This window comes from Symphodus melops, assembly GCF_947650265.1.
Source record: "Symphodus melops genome assembly, chromosome: 11".
In the NCBI taxonomy this organism is placed as follows: domain Eukaryota; kingdom Metazoa; phylum Chordata; class Actinopteri; order Labriformes; family Labridae; genus Symphodus; species Symphodus melops.
In genome coordinates, this window is record NC_136701.1 from 22616827 (window position 1) to 22637850 (window position 21024).

At 46.8% G+C, this 21024-nt stretch overlaps 2 protein-coding genes across 2 annotated transcripts; both read right to left on the reverse strand.

The window, feature by feature from the left end:
• Nucleotides 1-314: 314 nt before the first annotated feature.
• LOC306832051 (uncharacterized protein) lies at nucleotides 315-1864 on the reverse strand. Its single transcript, XM_079356442.1, has 2 exons — nucleotides 1794-1864; nucleotides 315-1689 (listed from the first exon to the last, which is right to left on the reverse strand). The coding sequence occupies exons 1-2, from the start codon at nucleotides 1848-1850 to the stop codon at nucleotides 628-630; spliced, it is 1119 nt and encodes a 372-aa protein (XP_079212568.1). The 5' UTR covers nucleotides 1851-1864; the 3' UTR covers nucleotides 315-627.
• Nucleotides 1865-2343: 479 nt separating this feature from the next.
• On the reverse strand, nucleotides 2344-7456 carry LOC306831228 (uncharacterized protein; the record flags this gene model as incomplete). Its single annotated transcript, XM_079355186.1, has 11 exons — nucleotides 6547-7456; nucleotides 6360-6446; nucleotides 6135-6275; nucleotides 5937-6014; nucleotides 5672-5833; nucleotides 4863-5548; nucleotides 4355-4682; nucleotides 3339-4143; nucleotides 3021-3230; nucleotides 2411-2539; nucleotides 2344-2366 (listed from the first exon to the last, which is right to left on the reverse strand). The coding sequence occupies exons 1-11, from the start codon at nucleotides 6688-6690 to the stop codon at nucleotides 2344-2346; spliced, it is 2793 nt and encodes a 930-aa protein (XP_079211312.1). The 5' UTR covers nucleotides 6691-7456.
• Nucleotides 7457-21024: the final 13568 nt, after the last annotated feature.

Here is a 21024-nt window from a genome sequence, read left to right on the forward strand (position 1 = left end):
TAAAATCAAAGCACTTATCCGTATCTAGTTTGAATTAAATCAATACTTCATTCTATTTAGCATTTATAATGTGTAAGAAAGTGATATTGTGTTTGTTTTTTGTTTTTTTGTCAGAAGTAAAGTGGTATACAATTCAAATATTATAGGAATTGCAATATTATTATTCTATTACTGTGTCATACTGCTAGGCAATAAGTGAAATGAAAGAAATGTAGCAGAAACACACATTTATTGAAATATATACAAGTTTTATATACAAATTGAAAAATTGAATGAATTCTGAATGAGATAGAGTTTATCTCTTCTCTGCCCTTTTCTCCTTGATGTCGTAGAAGCTGGGGCAGCAGACGACATGCTGGTGGTGGTTGAAGCTGGGGCAGCAGACGACATGCTGGTGGTGGTTGAAGCTGGGGCAGCAGACGACATGCTGGTGGTGGTTGAAGCTGGGACAGCAGACGACATGCTGGTGGTGGTTGAAGCTGGGACAGCAGACGACATGCTGGTGGTGGTTGAAGCTGGGGCAGCAGACGACATGCTAGTGGTGGTAGAAGGCTGTGGTCTAGACTGGCTGAGAGTGGTTTGCTCCTGCAAGATGAGTGTGGGGTCAAAGCCAGAATGAGACAGAGTTTATCTCTTCTCTGCCCTTTTCTCCTTGATGTCCTCAAGCCACTGCTCCAGTGGCATCCCAGCAGTGGACGGACAATAAATGTAGCCACGGAATTGGCTGTGGCCACTTTCTTTATTTCTTGGCTGGTGGCACTTACTACATTTATTGTAATTAACAGTGCGGTTGTAGGGCCTCGGAGTAGGGGTTGGAGGGGGAAGAGGGCCAGCAGGGACGATAGGCCTGGCAGAGGGAACTTGAGGCACAGCGAAAAACAGGAATGGGCTTTGGGCAGGGGCTGGAATAACAGGGGCTGTAGCAGAGGCAGCTGCAAATAACTGTCTCTGAAAGGGCGCCTTTGGCCGGATGGGATGTTGACTGCTGTTCTTCCTCTTTGCCTGTCCTGCTGTACTAACAGGCAGATGATATGGATGCTGAGGGAGAAGCTGCTGAGGGGGAAGGGTAGGGCGCACAAGAGCTGGTGGCAGAGGCACAAGTGCTACAGGCAGAGGGGCAGGCAGGTTGACCCCCTGCAGAAGGACTGCACAATCCTGCCTCTTCAATCGGCTGTTGTGCCACTGGGTGAGGGTGGTCTGATTCACCTCATACAACTGAAGATTAGTGTCCTTCATCACTGTACCATTGTCCCGGACCAGCTGTCTTATTTTCCTATAATCTTCAAGGATCAGCGTCCATCTTGACAGGCTGCTGCCCTTTCTCAGCTTCTTGGGGCTCTTGTGAAGCTGACATAGTCTAATAAAGATGGCCTCTACCAGGCGACAACAGTCAGGCCACTGAGCAGGGGATCCAGCTGACCCAAGGACATAGCGCGTCATGCTGTCTGTTCCTGGTGTGAATTCGGCCTTTTTGGGTGACCTGAAATACCCCGTTTTTAGTTTTTCTTGGTGCCTCGCTGCATAGATCACCCGCTGCTGGTCATAGGGCAGAAGGTCTTGCCACAACCCCACAATGGTGCTGGTCTGCTGGTTGGTGAGCGTTAGGGCAGTCTGATTCCTCAGCCCCACCAAGAACTCTGCCAGGTTGTCAACATGCTCCATTCCTGGCATGTTGTGCTCATCAACCGCCTGGAAAATATTATAATATTAAAATATAATAATTCGGAAATTGGAAGGAAATCTAAGAAACAAATGTGATACAGAATGATGCAGTACATTACACAAACACTTACCAACAGTTGGTCAGGTGAAGCTGGAGTTGCACCTGATGCTGGGGCAGCAGACGACATGCTGGTGGTGGTTGAAGCTGGGACAGCAGACGACATGCTGGTGGTGGTTGAAGCTGGGGCAGCAGACGACATGCTGGTGGTGGTTGAAGCTGGGGCAGCAGACGACATGCTGGTGGTAGGAGCTGGGGCAGCAGACGACATGCTGGTGGTGGTTGAAGCTGGGGCAGCAGACGACATGCTGGTGGTGGTTGAAGCTGGGGCAGCAGACGACATGCTGGTGGTGGTTGAAGCTGGGGCAGCAGACGACATGCTGGTGGTGGTTGAAGCTGGGGCAGCAGACGACATGCTGGTGGTGGTTGAAGCTGGGGCAGCAGACGACATGCTGGTGGTGGTTGAAGCTGGGGCAGCAGACGACATGCTGGTGGTGGTTGAAGCTGGGGCAGCAGACGACATGCTGGTGGTGGTTGAAGCTGGGGCAGCAGACGACATGCTGGTGGTGGTTGAAGCTGGGGCAGCAGACGACATGCTGGTGGTGGTGGTTGAAGGCTGTGGTCTAGACTGGCTGAGAGTGGTTTGCTCCAGCAAGATGAGTGTGGGGTCAAAGCCAGCATCTTCAAAACCCTCATCCTCTGGTTCCTCCTCAACAGCCACATCCTCCAGCATTTGTTCCGTCTCCTCCGTGTCAGGATCAACATCCTGCATTGCCCTTCCTGTCTGGCGGTACAGGTAATCAATACCAATCAGCTCTCCTGGGAAGGAAAAGAGAATACAGAAGTATATAATTAAACAGATAAATCAAACAATTCTCAATTCATCATGATTTTTCTATTTTGATCTCATTGAGTACAAAAACATACTGTTCAAATTAAATTAAACAGAACCATAAATAGTCAAACACACTTTCATCATAGGACTACAAAGTCAGCACCCCAGCTCCTGCATACTGATCAGAGGGGACCTTAATCAATCATGTCTCTCTTTGTTCTTCCCCTATTCACACCTCTGCTGGAGACTCCTCCCTCCTTCCCTCGCTTCAAGGATCTGTTTACTGTCCCCTCTCTTAGATCCCCACCAGCAGCTTCAAAGAACAGCACCCCCCCCTCACAGCCCAGCTTCCTACTGTCACTACCAGCCAGGTACAAAGCGAACTCTCCAGACTCCGACCAGACCAGACAACATTAGCCCTATGATCATCACACATGTTAATTATGATGGGAAAGTTGCACACACCAGTATACACTGCAGGGGGTTGGAAGGAGGGGCCAAGTTTCCTTCCAAACACCTTGAGACTGTAGGTGTTGACACAGTGCACAAGGTCCCCTGAGTAGGTGAGGAGTGAAGGCGGTTTGACAGCCAGCGCTGCAGCACCACGGTCCTGATTCCACCTGTTCAGGCCTTCCAGGAGGTACAGCTGAAAATTCAGACTGTTGGCACTTGTTCCTTAAAATAAAAGCAATACATTTTTAATTAATACGGTGAGCACTGTGTACAACGCCAGGAGAAACATTTTATGCTAAATACTTTATGTCAAAGAGCTAGGTGACTGACCTGGAATGAACCTGGCCAGATGGCAGTGAAAGGACTCCAGAGATGTTGAGCCCCTGGCACACCTGTAGGTGGTCAGGCTGATGCCCTCCTTGGTGGATGATCCCGTCTCTGTGTAGAGAGGAACACCTGGCTCATCCTGGATGCACTTGACGTGCTTCCTCTGCTGCTCCCAGATGATGGGCATTCTTTCCCCATCTAGGAGTGGCACACCAAGGAAGTCACAGCCCTTCTCCCCCATCAGCTCATGCAGAAGGAGGTCAATCAGAGAGATGGTCTCCTTCTCTCCTCTTGTCCTTCTTCTGCAGTAGAGTGCCAGCTCACTCTTCTTGATGTTCTGGTTGACCATGTCGTCCGTGATGCCAGGAACACCCTCCCGTTTCAGCTGCTCCCTCTTGACCCGGCGCAGCAAGGCAACGTCTCCTGCATCCCACTCAAAGATGCAGCAGGACAGACGAGCCATGAAGATGGGGTAAAGGGGATGGGCATCTTTGGTGCATCCTGATGCCAGCCGGCGCATGAAGTGGTAGATGTCAAGCTTCACTACAACGTCTGGCCATCCACCAAATCTGGCCTTTAACTTTGTTTCCTCCCCATCCTGCTTACAACAACCACAGTCCACATACAGGAGCTTTGGAGGAGCCACACCAGCTTCCCTGTATCTCCGGATGAGGTCAGCCGCCATCAGATCAAGTCCAGAGCCTTCCTGAGCAGTCAGGACACTGATCAAGATCTGACCCACCTCATTACTGACAGAGGAAAGCCAGAGGGCGGTCCCCTTAGCCATACCCGACAACTTCTTGGTGATCTGAAAACACCAAGAACACAGGAAACAATTAGTGACATACTGTAGGTCTAAATACATAATACATACATTTTTCTGTATTGATTTACACTTTGTAAGTATAAGAGCTATAACAGGTAAAATAACAATTAACAATGCTTAATATGAAGAATATCCTTTTTAGGTTATTGTTGAATTATAAAATGAGAATAAAAGCAGTGATCAGGAATTGTACCTTCTTTGTGGAGTCCATCTTCAGGATGGAGCCAAAGGTGGACGTGATCCTGGCTTTGATGTGGTCCAGCCTGCTCAGGATGTCCCGCCCGTAGACCGCCAGCATCCACTTGTATGTGGGAATGGCCACAGGCTCAGGCGGGTCCTGAAACACCACAGGGAACAGGCTGGGCCGGCCCACAAAGTCCGAGCATGCCCCAAGATACTGGCAAAGGCGCTTTAGCCACTCCTCGCTGTGGTTCTCCTTCAGCTGCTTCACCAAGCGTGACGGGCTGTTGCCCAGGGTCCTCTCCCGCAGGAAGCGGATGACCCGGATGTCACAAGCATATCTGTATGAAAAGAATGGGAAGAGACAGACACAGTTAGACACACACAAAAAGACACTCCACCTCTTACATTATTTTGTTTCAATGACAGACATTTTTCAAATCAACAACATGACACAGTAATATGTATCCTCATTAACATTTTTTTTAATATGCTCATTATAGTTGTGTCTTTATACTCACCTCTGAGTCAAGATGAGCCTGAATTCAAGCCGGTGAGCCAGGTCCAGCTGGTCCAGGATGGTCTGGCTGCTAGACAGGTAGTTGGTTTTGCAACCAACGCTGTTGCACCTGAGTGTCTCTGTGACCATCAGGTAGTACCTGTCCACATCAAGGACCTGACGGGCTCTCTTGTGTGCACCATATCCCACCAGCTGCTTCCCACACACAGGACAGGTTAGTCTGACCTTCCACAAATGATACGGCATCCACACAAGAAGCCGATGGTTGAAAAAGCGCTCAGGAGTGGGAGCCTGATGATAGATGAGCGCTGGCTCTGGTGGCTCGTACCACAGCCTCAGGTCAGACCGTAGCCGCTGGTTTCTCCACAGAGCTGCAGAGATCCATCTCTGGTCCTGGAGGGGGATGGTCTTCCTCATTTTCACTGGCAGCCAGGGTGTGTCAGGGCCAGCAGCAGCCAACACGTCCTCCACTGGTGTATCAGGACCAGGAGTGGAAGAGGTGGCAGAGACAGCAGTGGCAGAGGTGGTAGAGACCGCAGTGGCAGAGGTGGTAGAGACCGCAGTGGCAGAGGTGGTAGAGACCGCAGTGGCAGAGGTGGTAGAGACCGCAGTGGCAGAGACCGCAGTAGCAGAGGTGGTAGAGACAGCAGTGGCAGAAGTGGCCCTGGAGGATGCAGCTGTTCCAACCTAATAATAAAAAAGTATGCACAGACAGAGACACACAAAGACAACATTAATTATAATAATTAATTACTGAACTCTTTAGGTAAAGTTTTGCAACAACAAAAAATTGTCAATAAGGATTCTTACAGCTCTAGCAGTGGCTGGTGACCCTGGAGAAGGGGGTAGAGAGAAAGGGGAGCTGGTCTGAATATACTTTCTGGGACTCTGAGCAGGGAAAGATGTCCTCATTGATGTTGATGTGGAAGTGCCAATGTTTGTGGTGGCACTGGTGGGTGTACTAATAAGGGGCTGAGAGAGACACAGAAGTAAATACACGGTAATAAAAAAAATTTAAATCATGTATCATTATTGGGCATAATAGACTATTGTGTATTTCATTTTCATACAATACCTTTTCAGGTTTCCGAGCAACATTTAAGTTGGGCTTTAAAGCTGCACCATGGGCCCCACCAAACCGTGGTTTTGTAAACTGAAAGAAAAGGGAATGTAATCTTACAGGATGCATGATGATGTTATTAATGGTGTAAAACATAGAAGTCAATATAGTTAAGAGTCAGTGGGTAAACGTAATAACAGAATAAAGATTTACCATAGCCATAGTCAAAGAGGGCCTTTTAGGACTCTGCCCAGGTCCAGCTAATGCTGATGGTGAGGATGAAGGAGTGGCGCTTGAAGGGCCTTGTCCTTGAGCAGTGCCAATCATAGCAGTGACAGAGACTGAGCTGGACGGCTAAAGATGTATAAAAACATATGAAGTCATTTGAAAAAAACAACAAAACAACATAACTAGAATTTGATGTTAGTTTAAAAATACCTTAGTATTATGGAAACCGCAGCAACATGTCCGTGGCCCCCCAAAGAGAGATGCCTGTCCTCTGAGCTGCACTGGGCATTTCTCAATCTGTAATATTTCATGACAAAAAAAAAATCAAGTGCTTATTTAAAAAAAGGGGGGGAAAAGCCTTATCATGTGTGACTCTTATTGCTTTATACAACTATACCTTATCATAAAGTTGATGCCACTTTCTCTGGCGGGGAGCAGGCCTGTTTCCTGCATCCGAGGGCCAAACCCCTGAAGCAGCGAACCTCCGTAGACGTGACATCCACTCCTCGTCAGCCATAGCCCGGTGTTTTTTTGTTGCCATCCATAACCAAAAGAGATCAAAATTAATATCCGAAAATTGCGCCCACTGTCTGATTCCCGCTCATATTTTCTGTTATTCAGTCATGGCTAATATGAAATACAATTTCGCGCCTTCAACAAACAAACTCCACGCATCTTCTATCAATACATTTTTACGCATTAGCCTCGTTAAATAGGGCAATTCTATGATATATTGCGTTTTAAGATAAAGTGGCTCTCTGGACACCTGACGATACAACGAATGAATGAATGAATGAAAGAATGGCGATGGCACGGCAAAAATACGATAGAAACACAACTTCGGCTCTAACTAAGTCTTACAGCAACAGCTATTTTAGTGAATAAACACATACACTGTTTCAAGCAAGGTGCTCGGCCGCCTTTTTACAAGTTATGACGTTATTACACTGTCAGGTTAACGTTAAACTTGGATGACAAAGTTCGCTAACTAGCTAGCGATCTTTCCTGGAAACGTTTAGCCGAAGTAAGCACAACGAACGATCTAACTACGGAAAAAACAATAGTTTATGTGTGACAAGAATTTGAGGCATCTTACCTTGAGAGACAAAGTTCCGTGGATGAATGGAAATCTCCGGCGATGTACCTGCGTTATAAAGTGGGCGCGTTGATGGAGTAACTTTATGGGCGGGATGCCGAGGCAAGATTCTAGCTTGTGATTGGCTCGGAGCAAAAGATGGAATGCCAGCTTCTGATTGGCTCCGAGCGAAAGATGGAAAGCCAGCCCGGCGATTGGCTAACATTTTTGAAGAAAGATGGAAATGGGGCGACGCGATTGGCTTAGAATAATGAAGAAAGATGAGAACAGGAGAGCGTGACTGGAGGATAATATACAGTCTAACCGCCGTCGCGCACGAGCTATCGAAGGGAACAAGCAGCACATATTCACAGGGAACAACATCGACTTTAGGCATGTGGCATGCAGTGAAAATGGTAGTGAAAAGGCTGGGTGAGTGCTGTGCACTGTCCAGTTTAAGACTATGACGATCAAAGGAAAGGTTGGTATTTAAGAGCAATCACATAAAAGTAGTTCCGTCGGACACTCTTGCCGTGACCCGGATTCGAACCGGGGTTGCTGCGACCACAACGCAGAGTACTAACCACTATACGATCACGGCCACCTGCTTGCATGAGAATCAAGCTGCTTGTTGTAGAGTATTTTCGGATCTGACTTTCAAATGCCATTCTCATCTGAAATGCTCATGAGGAAAGACAAAAGTCTGTCCACTTCTACTTACCCTTCATCCAGCAATACTGTGCACTTCCAGGAGATGTGTTTTCACAGAATGAAGGTTCACAAGTGGAGGTTTCACAATAGCTGAGGATGACAAACTCAGAGAGTCCACAGGCTAGGACGTGGCTCTTTTCAGTTGAGGAGTACAAGTACGAGGACGCGCACTTTCTAAAATTGGCAACGAGCTAGCCAGGAGTCGAACCTAGAATCTTCTGATCCGTAGTCAGACGCGTTATCCATTGCGCCACTAGCCCACTTTGGCATGCACTGACAGCGACCTCCAATCCACTCAATACAAAGGCAATGCGTCTGTTCTCTGTGAAAATGTTTGTGGAAAATGATAGTGAAAAGGCTGGGCGAGTGCTGTGCACTGTCCAGTTTAAATTCCATTTGATGAAAAGATAGAATTCTGCCGTCAAGTTGAGTCATGATATTCACACCTTTCATGGCGTTACGATCATCCGTCAAAGCTCACAATATTGGCCGCCAACAAAATGCACATCCTTCGAGCCGGAGTTGAACCAGCGACCTAAGGATCCCTGTTTTAACATCCTACAGTCCTCCGCTCTACCAACTGAGCTATCGAAGGGAACAAGCAGCGTATATTCACAGGGAACAACATCGACTTTAGGCATGTGGCATGCAGTGAAAATGGTAGTGAAAAGGCTGGGTGAGTGCTGTGCACTGTCCAGTTTAAGACTATGACGATCAAAGGAAAGGTTGGTATTTAAGAGCAATCACATAAAAGTAGTTCCGTCGGACACTCTTGCCGTGACCCGGATTCGAACCGGGGTTGCTGCGACCACAACGCAGAGTACTAACCACTATACGATCACGGCCACCTGCTTGCATGAGAATCAAGCTGCTTGTTGTAGAGTATTTCCAGAACTGACTTTCAAATGCCATTCTCATCTGAAATGCTCATGAGGAAAGACAAAAGTCTGTCCACTTCTACTTACCCTTCATCCAGCAATACTGTGCACTTCCAGGAGATGTGTTTTCACAGAATGAAGGTTCACAAGTGGAGGTTTCACAATAGCTGAGGATGACAAACTCAGAGAGTCCACAGGCTAGGACGTGGCTCTTTTCAGTTGAGGAGTACAAGTACGAGGACGCGCACTTTCTAAAATTGGCAACGAGCTAGCCAGGAGTCGAACCTAGAATCTTCTGATCCGTAGTCAGACGCGTTATCCATTGCGCCACTAGCCCACTTTGGCATGCACTGACAGCGACCTCCAATCCACTCAATACAAAGGCAATGCGTCTGTTCTCTGTGAAAATGTTTGTGGAAAATGATAGTGAAAAGGCTGGGCGAGTGCTGTGCACTGTCCAGTTTAAATTCCATTTGATGAAAAGATAGAATTCTGCCGTCAAGTTGAGTCATGATATTCACACCTTTCATGGCGTTACGATCATCCGTCAAAGCTCACAATATTGGACGCCAACAAAATGCACATCCTTCGAGCCGGAGTTGAACCAGCGACCTAAGGATCCCTGTTTTAACATCCTACAGTCCTCCGCTCTACCAACTGAGCTATCGAAGGGAACAAGCAGCACATATTCACAGGGAACAACATCGACTTTAGGCATGTGGCATGCAGTGAAAATGGTAGTGAAAAGGCTGGGTGAGTGCTGTGCACTGTCCAGTTTAAGACTATGACGATCAAAGGAAAGGTTGGTATTTAAGAGCAATCACATAAAAGTAGTTCCGTCGGACACTCTTGCCGTGACCCGGAATCGAACCGGGGTTGCTGCGACCACAACGCAGAGTACTAACCACTATACGATCACGGCCACCTGCTTGCATGAGAATCAAGCTGCTTGTTGTAGAGTATTTTCGGATCTGACTTTCAAATGCCATTCTCATCTGAAATGCTCATGAGGAAAGACAAAAGTCTGTCCACTTCTACTTACCCTTCATCCAGCAATACTGTGCACTTCCAGGAGATGTGTTTTCACAGAATGAAGGTTCACAAGTGGAGGTTTCACAATAGCTGAGGATGACAAACTCAGAGAGTCCACAGGCTAGGACGTGGCTCTTTTCAGTTGAGGAGTACAAGTACGAGGACGCGCACTTTCTAAAATTGGCAACGAGCTAGCCAGGAGTCGAACCTAGAATCTTCTGATCCGTAGTCAGACGCGTTATCCATTGCGCCACTAGCCCACTTTGGCATGCACTGACAGCGACCTCCAATCCACTCAATACAAAGGCAATGCGTCTGTTCTCTGTGAAAATGTTTGTGGAAAATGATAGTGAAAAGGCTGGGCGAGTGCTGTGCACTGTCCAGTTTAAATTCCATTTGATGAAAAGATGGAATTCTGCCGTCAAGTTGAGTCATGATATTCACACCTTTCATGGTGATACGATCATCCGTCAAAGCTCACAATATTGGCCGCCAACAAAATGCACATCCTTCGAGCCGGAGTTGAACCAGCGACCTAAGGATACCTGTTTTAACATCCTACAGTCCTCCGCTCTACCAACTGAGCTATCGAAGGGAACAAGCAGCACATATTCACAGGGAACAACATCGACTTTAGGCATGTGGCATGCAGTGAAAATGGTAGTGAAAAGGCTGGGTGAGTGCTGTGCACTGTCCAGTTTAAGACTATGACGATCAAAGGAAAGGTTGGTATTTAAGAGCAATCACATAAAAGTAGTTCCGTCGGACACTCTTGCCGTGACCCGGAATCGAACCGGGGTTGCTGCGACCACAACGCAGAGTACTAACCACTATACGATCACGGCCACCTGCTTGCATGAGAATCAAGCTGCTTGTTGTAGAGTATTTTCGGATCTGACTTTCAAATGCCATTCTCATCTGAAATGCTCATGAGGAAAGACAAAAGTCTGTCCACTTCTACTTACCCTTCATCCAGCAATACTGTGCACTTCCAGGAGATGTGTTTTCACAGAATGAAGGTTCACAATAGCTGAGGATGACAAACTCAGAGTCCACAGGCTAGGACGTGGCTCTTTTCAGTTGAGGAGTACAAGTACGAGGACGCGCACTTTCTAAAATTGGCAACGAGCTAGCCAGGAGTCGAACCTAGAATCTTCTGATCCGTAGTCAGACGCGTTATCCATTGCGCCACTAGCCCACTTTGGCATGCACTGACAGCGACCTCCAATCCACTCAATACAAAGGCAATGCGTCTGTTCTCTGTGAAAATGTTTGTGGAAAATGATAGTGAAAAGGCTGGGCGAGTGCTGTGCACTGTCCAGTTTAAATTCCATTTGATGAAAAGATAGAATTCTGCCGTCAAGTTGAGTCATGATATTCACACCTTTCATGGCGTTACGATCATCCGTCAAAGCTCACAATATTGGACGCCAACAAAATGCACATCCTTCGAGCCGGAGTTGAACCAGCGACCTAAGGATCCCTGTTTTAACATCCTACAGTCCTCCGCTCTACCAACTGAGCTATCGAAGGGAACAAGCAGCGTATATTCACAGGGAACAACATCGACTTTAGGCATGTGGCATGCAGTGAAAATGGTAGTGAAAAGGCTGGGTGAGTGCTGTGCACTGTCCAGTTTAAGACTATGACGATCAAAGGAAAGGTTGGTATTTAAGAGCAATCACATAAAAGTAGTTCCGTCGGACACTCTTGCCGTGACCCGGATTCGAACCGGGGTTGCTGCGACCACAACGCAGAGTACTAACCACTATACGATCACGGCCACCTGCTTGCATGAGAATCAAGCTGCTTGTTGTAGAGTATTTCCAGAACTGACTTTCAAATGCCATTCTCATCTGAAATGCTCATGAGGAAAGACAAAAGTATGTCCACTTCTACTTACCCTTCATCCAGCAATACTGTGCACTTCCAGGAGATGTGTTTTCACAGAATGAAGGTTCACAAGTGGAGGTTTCACAATAGCTGAGGATGACAAACTCAGAGAGTCCACAGGCTAGGACGTGGCTCTTTTCAGTTGAGGAGTACAAGTACGAGGACGCGCACTTTCTAAAATTGGCAACGAGCTAGCCAGGAGTCGAACCTAGAATCTTCTGATCCGTAGTCAGACGCGTTATCCATTGCACCACTAGCCCACTTTGGCATGCACTGACAGCGACCTCCAATCCACTCAATACAAAGGCAATGCGTCTGTTCTCTGTGAAAATGTTTGTGGAAAATGATAGTGAAAAGGCTGGGCGAGTGCTGTGCACTGTCCAGTTTAAATTCCATTTGATGAAAAGATAGAATTCTGCCGTCAAGTTGAGTCATGATATTCACACCTTTCATGGCGTTACGATCATCCGTCAAAGCTCACAATATTGGACGCCAACAAAAAGCACATCCTTCGAGCCGGAGTTGAACCAGCGACCTAAGGATACCTGTTTTAACATCCTACAGTCCTCCGCTCTACCAACTGAGCTATCGAAGGGAACAAGCAGCGTATATTCACAGGGAACAACATCGACTTTAGGCATGTGGCATGCAGTGAAAATGGTAGTGAAAAGGCTGGGTGAGTGCTGTGCACTGTCCAGTTTAAGACTATGACGATCAAAGGAAAGGTTGGTATTTAAGAGCAATCACATAAAAGTAGTTCCGTCGGACACTCTTGCCGTGACCCAGATTCGAACCGGGGTTGCTGCGACCACAACGCAGAGTACTAACCACTATACGATCACGGCCACCTGCTTGCATGAGAATCAAGCTGCTTGTTGTAGAGTATTTCCAGAACTGACTTTCAAATGCCATTCTCATCTGAAATGCTCATGAGGAAAGACAAAAGTCTGTCCACTTCTACTTACCCTTCATCCAGCAATACTGTGCACTTCCAGGAGATGTGTTTTCACAGAATGAAGGTTCACAAGTGGAGGTTTCACAATAGCTGAGGATGACAAACTCAGAGAGTCCACAGGCTAGGACGTGGCTCTTTTCAGTTGAGGAGTACAAGTACGAGGACGCGCACTTTCTAAAATTGGCAACGAGCTAGCCAGGAGTCGAACCTAGAATCTTCTGATCCGTAGTCAGACGCTTTATCCATTGCGCCACTAGCCCACTTTGGCATGCACTGACAGCGACCTCCAATCCACTCAATACAACGGCAATGCGTCTGTTCTCTGTGAAAATGTTTGTGGAAAATGATAGTGAAAAGGCTGGGCGAGTGCTGTGCACTGTCCAGTTTAAATTCCATTTGATGAAAAGATAGAATTCTGCCGTCAAGTTGAGTCATGATATTCACACCTTTCATGGCGTTACGATCATCCGTCAAAGCTCACAATATTGGCCGCCAACAAAATGCACATCCTTCGAGCCGGAGTTGAACCAGCGACCTAAGGATACCTGTTTTAACATCCTACAGTCCTCCGCTCTACCAACTGAGCTATCGAAGGGAACAAGCAGCGTATATTCACAGGGAACAACATCGACTTTAGGCATGTGGCATGCAGTGAAAATGGTAGTGAAAAGGCTGGGTGAGTGCTGTGCACTGTCCAGTTTAAGACTATGACGATCAAAGGAAAGGTTGGTATTTAAGAGCAATCACATAAATGTAGTTCCGTCGGACACTCTTGCCGTGACCCGGATTCGAACCGGGGTTGCTGCGACCACAACGCAGAGTACTAACCACTATACGATCACGGCCACCTGCTTGCATGAGAATCAAGCTGCTTGTTGTAGAGTATTTCCAGAACTGACTTTCAAATGCCATTCTCATCTGAAATGCTCATGAGGAAAGACAAAAGTCTGTCCACTTCTACTTACCCTTCATCCAGCAATACTGTGCACTTCCAGGAGATGTGTTTTCACAGAATGAAGGTTCACAAGTGGAGGTTTCACAATAGCTGAGGATGACAAACTCAAAGAGTCCACAGGCTAGGACGTGGCTCTTTTCAGTTGAGGAGTACAAGTACGAGGACGCGCACTTTCTAAAATTGGCAACGAGCTAGCCAGGAGTCGAACCTAGAATCTTCTGATCCGTAGTCAGACGCGTTATCCATTGCGCCACTAGCCCACTTTGGCATGCACTGACAGCGACCTCCAATCCACTCAATACAAAGGCAATGCGTCTGTTCTCTGTGAAAATGTTTGTGGAAAATGATAGTGAAAAGGCTGGGCGAGTGCTGTGCACTGTCCAGTTTAAATTCCATTTGATGAAAAGATAGAATTCTGCCGTCAAGTTGAGTCATGATATTCACACCTTTCATGGCGTTACGATCATCCGTCAAAGCTCACAATATTGGACGCCAACAAAACGCACATCCTTCGAGCCGGAGTTGAACCAGCGACCTAAGGATACCTGTTTTAACATCCTACAGTCCTCCGCTCTACCAACTGAGCTATCGAAGGGAACAAGCAGCACATATTCACAGGGAACAACATCGACTTTAGGCATGTGGCATGCAGTGAAAATGGTAGTGAAAAGGCTGGGTGAGTGCTGTGCACTGTCCAGTTTAAGACTATGACGATCAAAGGAAAGGTTGGTATTTAAGAGCAATCACATAAAAGTAGTTCCGTCGGACACTGTTGCCGTGACCCGGATTCGAACCGGGGTTGCTGCGACCACAACGCAGAGTACTAACCACTATACGATCACGGCCACCTGCTTGCATGAGAATCAAGCTGCTTGTTGTAGAGTATTTCCAGAACTGACTTTCAAATGCCATTCTCATCTGAAATGCTCATGAGGAAAGACAAAAGTCTGTCCACTTCTACTTACCCTTCATCCAGCAATACTGTGCACTTCTAGGAGATGTGTTTTCACAGAATGAAGGTTCACAAGTGGAGGTTTCACAATAGCTGAGGATGACAAACTCAAAGAGTCCACAGGCTAGGACGTGGCTCTTTTCAGTTGAGGAGTACAAGTACGAGGACGCGCACTTTCTAAAATTGGCAACGAGCTAGCCAGGAGTCGAACCTAGAATCTTCTGATCCGTAGTCAGACGCGTTATCCATTGCGCCACTAGCCCACTTTGGCATGCACTGAAAGCGACCTCCAATCCACTCAATACAAAGGCAATGCGTCTGTTCTCTGTGAAAATGTTTGTGGAAAATGATAGTGAAAAGGCTGGGCGAGTGCTGTGCACTGTCCAGTTTAAATTCCATTTGATGAAAAGATAGAATTCTGCCGTCAAGTTGAGTCATGATATTCACACCTTTCATGGCGTTACGATCATCCGTCAAAGCTCACAATATTGGACGCCAACAAAACTCACATCCTTCGAGCCGGAGTTGAACCAGCGACCTAAGGATACCTGTTTTAACATCCTACAGTCCTCCGCTCTACCAACTGAGCTATCGAAGGGAACAAGCAGCGTATATTCACAGGGAACAACATCGACTTTAGGCATGTGGCATGCAGTGAAAATGGTAGTGAAAAGGCTGGGTGAGTGCTGTGCACTGTCCAGTTTAAGACTATGACGATCAAAGGAAAGGTTGGTATTTAAGAGCAATCACATAAAAGTAGTTCCGTCGGACACTCTTGCCGTGACCCGGATTCGAACCGGGGTTGCTGCGACCACAACGCAGAGTACTAACCACTATACGATCACGGCCACCTGCTTGCATGAGAATCAAGCTGCTTGTTGTAGAGTATTTCCAGAACTGACTTTCAAATGCCATTCTCATCTGAAATGCTCATGAGGAAAGACAAAAGTCTGTCCACTTCTACTTACCCTTCATCCAGCAATACTGTGCACTTCCAGGAGATGTGTTTTCACAGAATGAAGGTTCACAAGTGGAGGTTTCACAATAGCTGAGGATGACAAACTCAGAGAGTCCACAGGCTAGGACGTGGCTCTTTTCAGTTGAGGAGTACAAGTACGAGGACGCGCACTTTCTAAAATTGGCAACGAGCTAGCCAGGAGTCGAACCTAGAATCTTCTGATCCGTAGTCAGACGCGTTATCCATTGCGCCACTAGCCCACTTTGGCATGCACTGACAGCGACCTCCAATCCACTCAATACAAAGGCAATGCGTCTGTTCTCTGTGAAAATGTTTGTGGAAAATGATAGTGAAAAGGCTGGGCGAGTGCTGTGCACTGTCCAGTTTAAATTCCATTTGATGAAAAGATAGAATTCTGCCGTCAAGTTGAGTCATGATATTCACACCTTTCATGGCGTTACGATCATCCGTCAAAGCTCACAATATTGGACGCCAACAAAATGAACATCCTTCGAGCCGGAGTTGAACCAGCGACCTAAGGATACCTGTTTTAACATCCTACAGTCCTCCGCTCTACCAACTGAGCTATCGAAGGGAACAAGCAGCACATATTCACAGGGAACAACATCGACTTTAGGCATGTGGCATGCAGTGAAAATGGTAGTGAAAAGGCTGGGTGAGTGCTGTGCACTGTCCAGTTTAAGACTATGACGATCAAAGGAAAGGTTGGTATTTAAGAGCAATCACATAAAAGTAGTTCCGTCGGACACTCTTGCCGTGACCCAGATTCGAACCGGGGTTGCTGCGACCACAACGCAGAGTACTAACCACTATACGATCACGGCCACCTGCTTGCATGAGAATCAAGCTGCTTGTTGTAGAGTATTTCCAGAACTGACTTTCAAATGCCATTCTCATCTGAAATGCTCATGAGGAAAGACAAAAGTCTGTCCACTTCTACTTACCCTTCATCCAGCAATACTGTGCACTTCCAGGAGATGTGTTTTCACAGAATGAAGGTTCACAAGTGGAGGTTTCACAATAGCTGAGGATGACAAACTCAAAGAGTCCACAGGCTAGGACGTGGCTCTTTTCAGTTGAGGAGTACAAGTACGAGGACGCGCACTTTCTAAAATTGGCAACAAGCTAGCCAGGAGTCGAACCTAGAATCTTCTGATCCGTAGTCAGACGCGTTATCCATTGCGCCACTAGCCCACTTTGGCATGCACTGACAGCGACCTCCAATCCACTCAATACAAAGGCAATGCGTCTGTTCTCTGTGAAAATGTTTGTGGAAAATGATAGTGAAAAGGCTGGGCGAGTGCTGTGCACTGTCCAGTTTAAATTCCATTTGATGAAAAGATAGAATTCTGCCGTCAAGTTGAGTCATGATATTCACACCTTTCATGGCGTTACGATCATCCGTCAAAGCTCACAATATTGGACGCCAACAAAACGCACATCCTTCGAGCCGGAGTTGAACCAGCGACCTAAGGATACCTGTTTTAACATCCTACAGTCCTCCGCTCTACCAACTGAGCTATCGAAGGGAACAAGCAGCGTATATTCACAGGGAACAACATCGACTTTAGGCATGTGGCATGCAGTGAAAATGGTAGTGAAAAGGCTGGGTGAGTGCTGTGCACTGTCCAGTTTAAGACTATGACGATCAAAGGAAAGGTTGGTATTTAAGAGCAATCACATAAAAGTAGTTCCGTCGGACACTGTTGCCGTGACCCGGATTCGAACCGGGGTTGCTGCGACCACAACGCAGAGTACTAACCACTATACGATCACGGCCACCTGCTTGCATGAGAATCAAGCTGCTTGTTGTAGAGTATTTCCAGAACTGACTTTCAAATGCCATTCTCATCTGAAATGCTCATGAGGAAAGACAAAAGTCTGTCCACTTCTACTTACCCTTCATCCAGCAATACTGTGCACTTCCAGGAGATGTGTTTTCACAGAATGAAGGTTCACAAGTGGAGGTTTCACAATAGCTGAGGATGACAAACTCAGAGAGTCCACAGGCTAGGACGTGGCTCTTTTCAGTTGAGGAGTACAAGTACGAGGACGCGCACTTTCTAAAATTGGCAACGAGCTAGCCAGGAGTCGAACCTAGAATCTTCTGATCCGTAGTCAGACGCGTTATCCATTGCGCCACTAGCCCACTTTGGCATGCACTGACAGCGACCTCCAATCCACTCAATACAAAGGCAATGCGTCTGTTCTCTGTGAAAATGTTTGTGGAAAATGATAGTGAAAAGGCTGGGCGAGTGCTGTGCACTGTCCAGTTTAAATTCCATTTGATGAAAAGATGGAATTCTGCCGTCAAGTTGAGTCATGATATTCACACCTTTCATGGTGATACGATCATCCGTCAAAGCTCACAATATTGGCCGCCAACAAAATGCACATCCTTCGAGCCGGAGTTGAACCAGCGACCTAAGGATACCTGTTTTAACATCCTACAGTCCTCCGCTCTACCAACTGAGCTATCGAAGGGAACAAGCAGCACATATTCACAGGGAACAACATCGACTTTAGGCATGTGGCATGCAGTGAAAATGGTAGTGAAAAGGCTGGGTGAGTGCTGTGCACTGTCCAGTTTAAGACTATGACGATCAAAGGAAAGGTTGGTATTTAAGAGCAATCACATAAAAGTAGTTCCGTCGGACACTCTTGCCGTGACCCGGAATCGAACCGGGGTTGCTGCGACCACAACGCAGAGTACTAACCACTATACGATCACGGCCACCTGCTTGCATGAGAATCAAGCTGCTTGTTGTAGAGTATTTTCGGATCTGACTTTCAAATGCCATTCTCATCTGAAATGCTCATGAGGAAAGACAAAAGTCTGTCCACTTCTACTTACCCTTCATCCAGCAATACTGTGCACTTCCAGGAGATGTGTTTTCACAGAATGAAGGTTCACAATAGCTGAGGATGACAAACTCAGAGTCCACAGGCTAGGACGTGGCTCTTTTCAGTTGAGGAGTACAAGTACGAGGACGCGCACTTTCTAAAATTGGCAACGAGCTAGCCAGGAGTCGAACCTAGAATCTTCTGATCCGTAGTCAGACGCGTTATCCATTGCGCCACTAGCCCACTTTGGCATGCACTGACAGCGACCTCCAATCCACTCAATACAAAGGCAATGCGTCTGTTCTCTGTGAAAATGTTTGTGGAAAATGATAGTGAAAAGGCTGGGCGAGTGCTGTGCACTGTCCAGTTTAAATTCCATTTGATGAAAAGATAGAATTCTGCCGTCAAGTTGAGTCATGATATTCACACCTTTCATGGCGTTACGATCATCCGTCAAAGCTCACAATATTGGACGCCAACAAAATGCACATTCTTCGAGCCGGAGTTGAACCAGCGACCTAAGGATCCCTGTTTTAACATCCTACAGTCCTCCGCTCTACCAACTGAGCTATCGAAGGGAACAAGCAGCGTATATTCACAGGGAACAACATCGACTTTAGGCATGTGGCATGCAGTGAAAATGGTAGTGAAAAGGCTGGGTGAGTGCTGTGCACTGTCCAGTTTAAGACTATGACGATCAAAGGAAAGGTTGGTATTTAAGAGCAATCACATAAAAGTAGTTCCGTCGGACACTGTTGCCGTGACCCGGATTCGAACCGGGGTTGCTGCGACCACAACGCAGAGTACTAACCACTATACGATCACGGCCACCTGCTTGCATGAGAATCAAGCTGCTTGTTGTAGAGTATTTCCAGAACTGACTTTCAAATGCCATTCTCATCTGAAATGCTCATGAGGAAAGACAAAAGTCTGTCCACTTCTACTTACCCTTCATCCAGCAATACTGTGCACTTCCAGGAGATGTGTTTTCACAGAATGAAGGTTCACAAGTGGAGGTTTCACAATAGCTGAGGATGACAAACTCAGAGAGTCCACAGGCTAGGACGTGGCTCTTTTCAGTTGAGGAGTACAAGTACGAGGACGCGCACTTTCTAAAATTGGCAACGAGCTAGCCAGGAGTCGAACCTAGAATCTTCTGATCCGTAGTCAGACGCGTTATCCATTGCGCCACTAGCCCACTTTGGCATGCACTGACAGCGACCTCCAATCCACTCAATACAAAGGCAATGCGTCTGTTCTCTGTGAAAATGTTTGTGGAAAATGATAGTGAAAAGGCTGGGCGAGTGCTGTGCACTGTCCAGTTTAAATTCCATTTGATGAAAAGATGGAATTCTGCCGTCAAGTTGAGTCATGATATTCACACCTTTCATGGTGATACGATCATCCGTCAAAGCTCACAATATTGGCCGCCAACAAAATGCACATCCTTCGAGCCGGAGTTGAACCAGCGACCTAAGGATACCTGTTTTAACATCCTACAGTCCTCCGCTCTACCAACTGAGCTATCGAAGGGAACAAGCAGCACATATTCACAGGGAACAACATCGACTTTAGGCATGTGGCATGCAGTGAAAATGGTAGTGAAAAGGCTGGGTGAGTGCTGTGCACTGTCCAGTTTAAGACTATGACGATCAAAGGAAAGGTTGGTATTTAAGAGCAATCACATAAAAGTAGTTCCGTCGGACACTCTTGCCGTGACCCGGAATCGAACCGGGGTTGCTGCGACCACAACGCAGAGTACTAACCACTATACGATCACGGCCACCTGCTTGCATGAGAATCAAGCTGCTTGTTGTAGAGTATTTTCGGATCTGACTTTCAAATGCCATTCTCATCTGAAATGCTCATGAGGAAAGACAAAAGTCTGTCCACTTCTACTTACCCTTCATCCAGCAATACTGTGCACTTCCAGGAGATGTGTTTTCACAGAATGAAGGTTCACAATAGCTGAGGATGACAAACTCAGAGTCCACAGGCTAGGACGTGGCTCTTTTCAGTTGAGGAGTACAAGTACGAGGACGCGCACTTTCTAAAATTGGCAACGAGCTAGCCAGGAGTCGAACCTAGAATCTTCTGATCCGTAGTCAGACGCGTTATCCATTGCGCCACTAGCCCACTTTGGCATGCACTGACAGCGACCTCCAATCCACTCAATACAAAGGCAATGCGTCTGTTCTCTGTGAAAATGTTTGTGGAAAATGATAGTGAAAAGGCTGGGCGAGTGCTGTGCACTGTCCAGTTTAAATTCCATTTGATGAAAAGATAGAATTCTGCCGTCAAGTTGAGTCATGATATTCACACCTTTCATGGCGTTACGATCATCCGTCAAAGCTCACAATATTGGACGCCAACAAAATGCACATCCTTCGAGCCGGAGTTGAACCAGCGACCTAAGGATCCCTGTTTTAACATCCTACAGTCCTCCGCTCTACCAACTGAGCTAAAGCTGGGGAACAATAGACTGTATGGGGGGGGGAAGAAAGAGGAAAGAAGGGGAAGAAGGGGGAAGAAGAGGGAAGAAGAAAGAAGAGGAAAAGGAAGAAAATGAGGAAAAATTTGAAATAAATTAGAACTCTACAT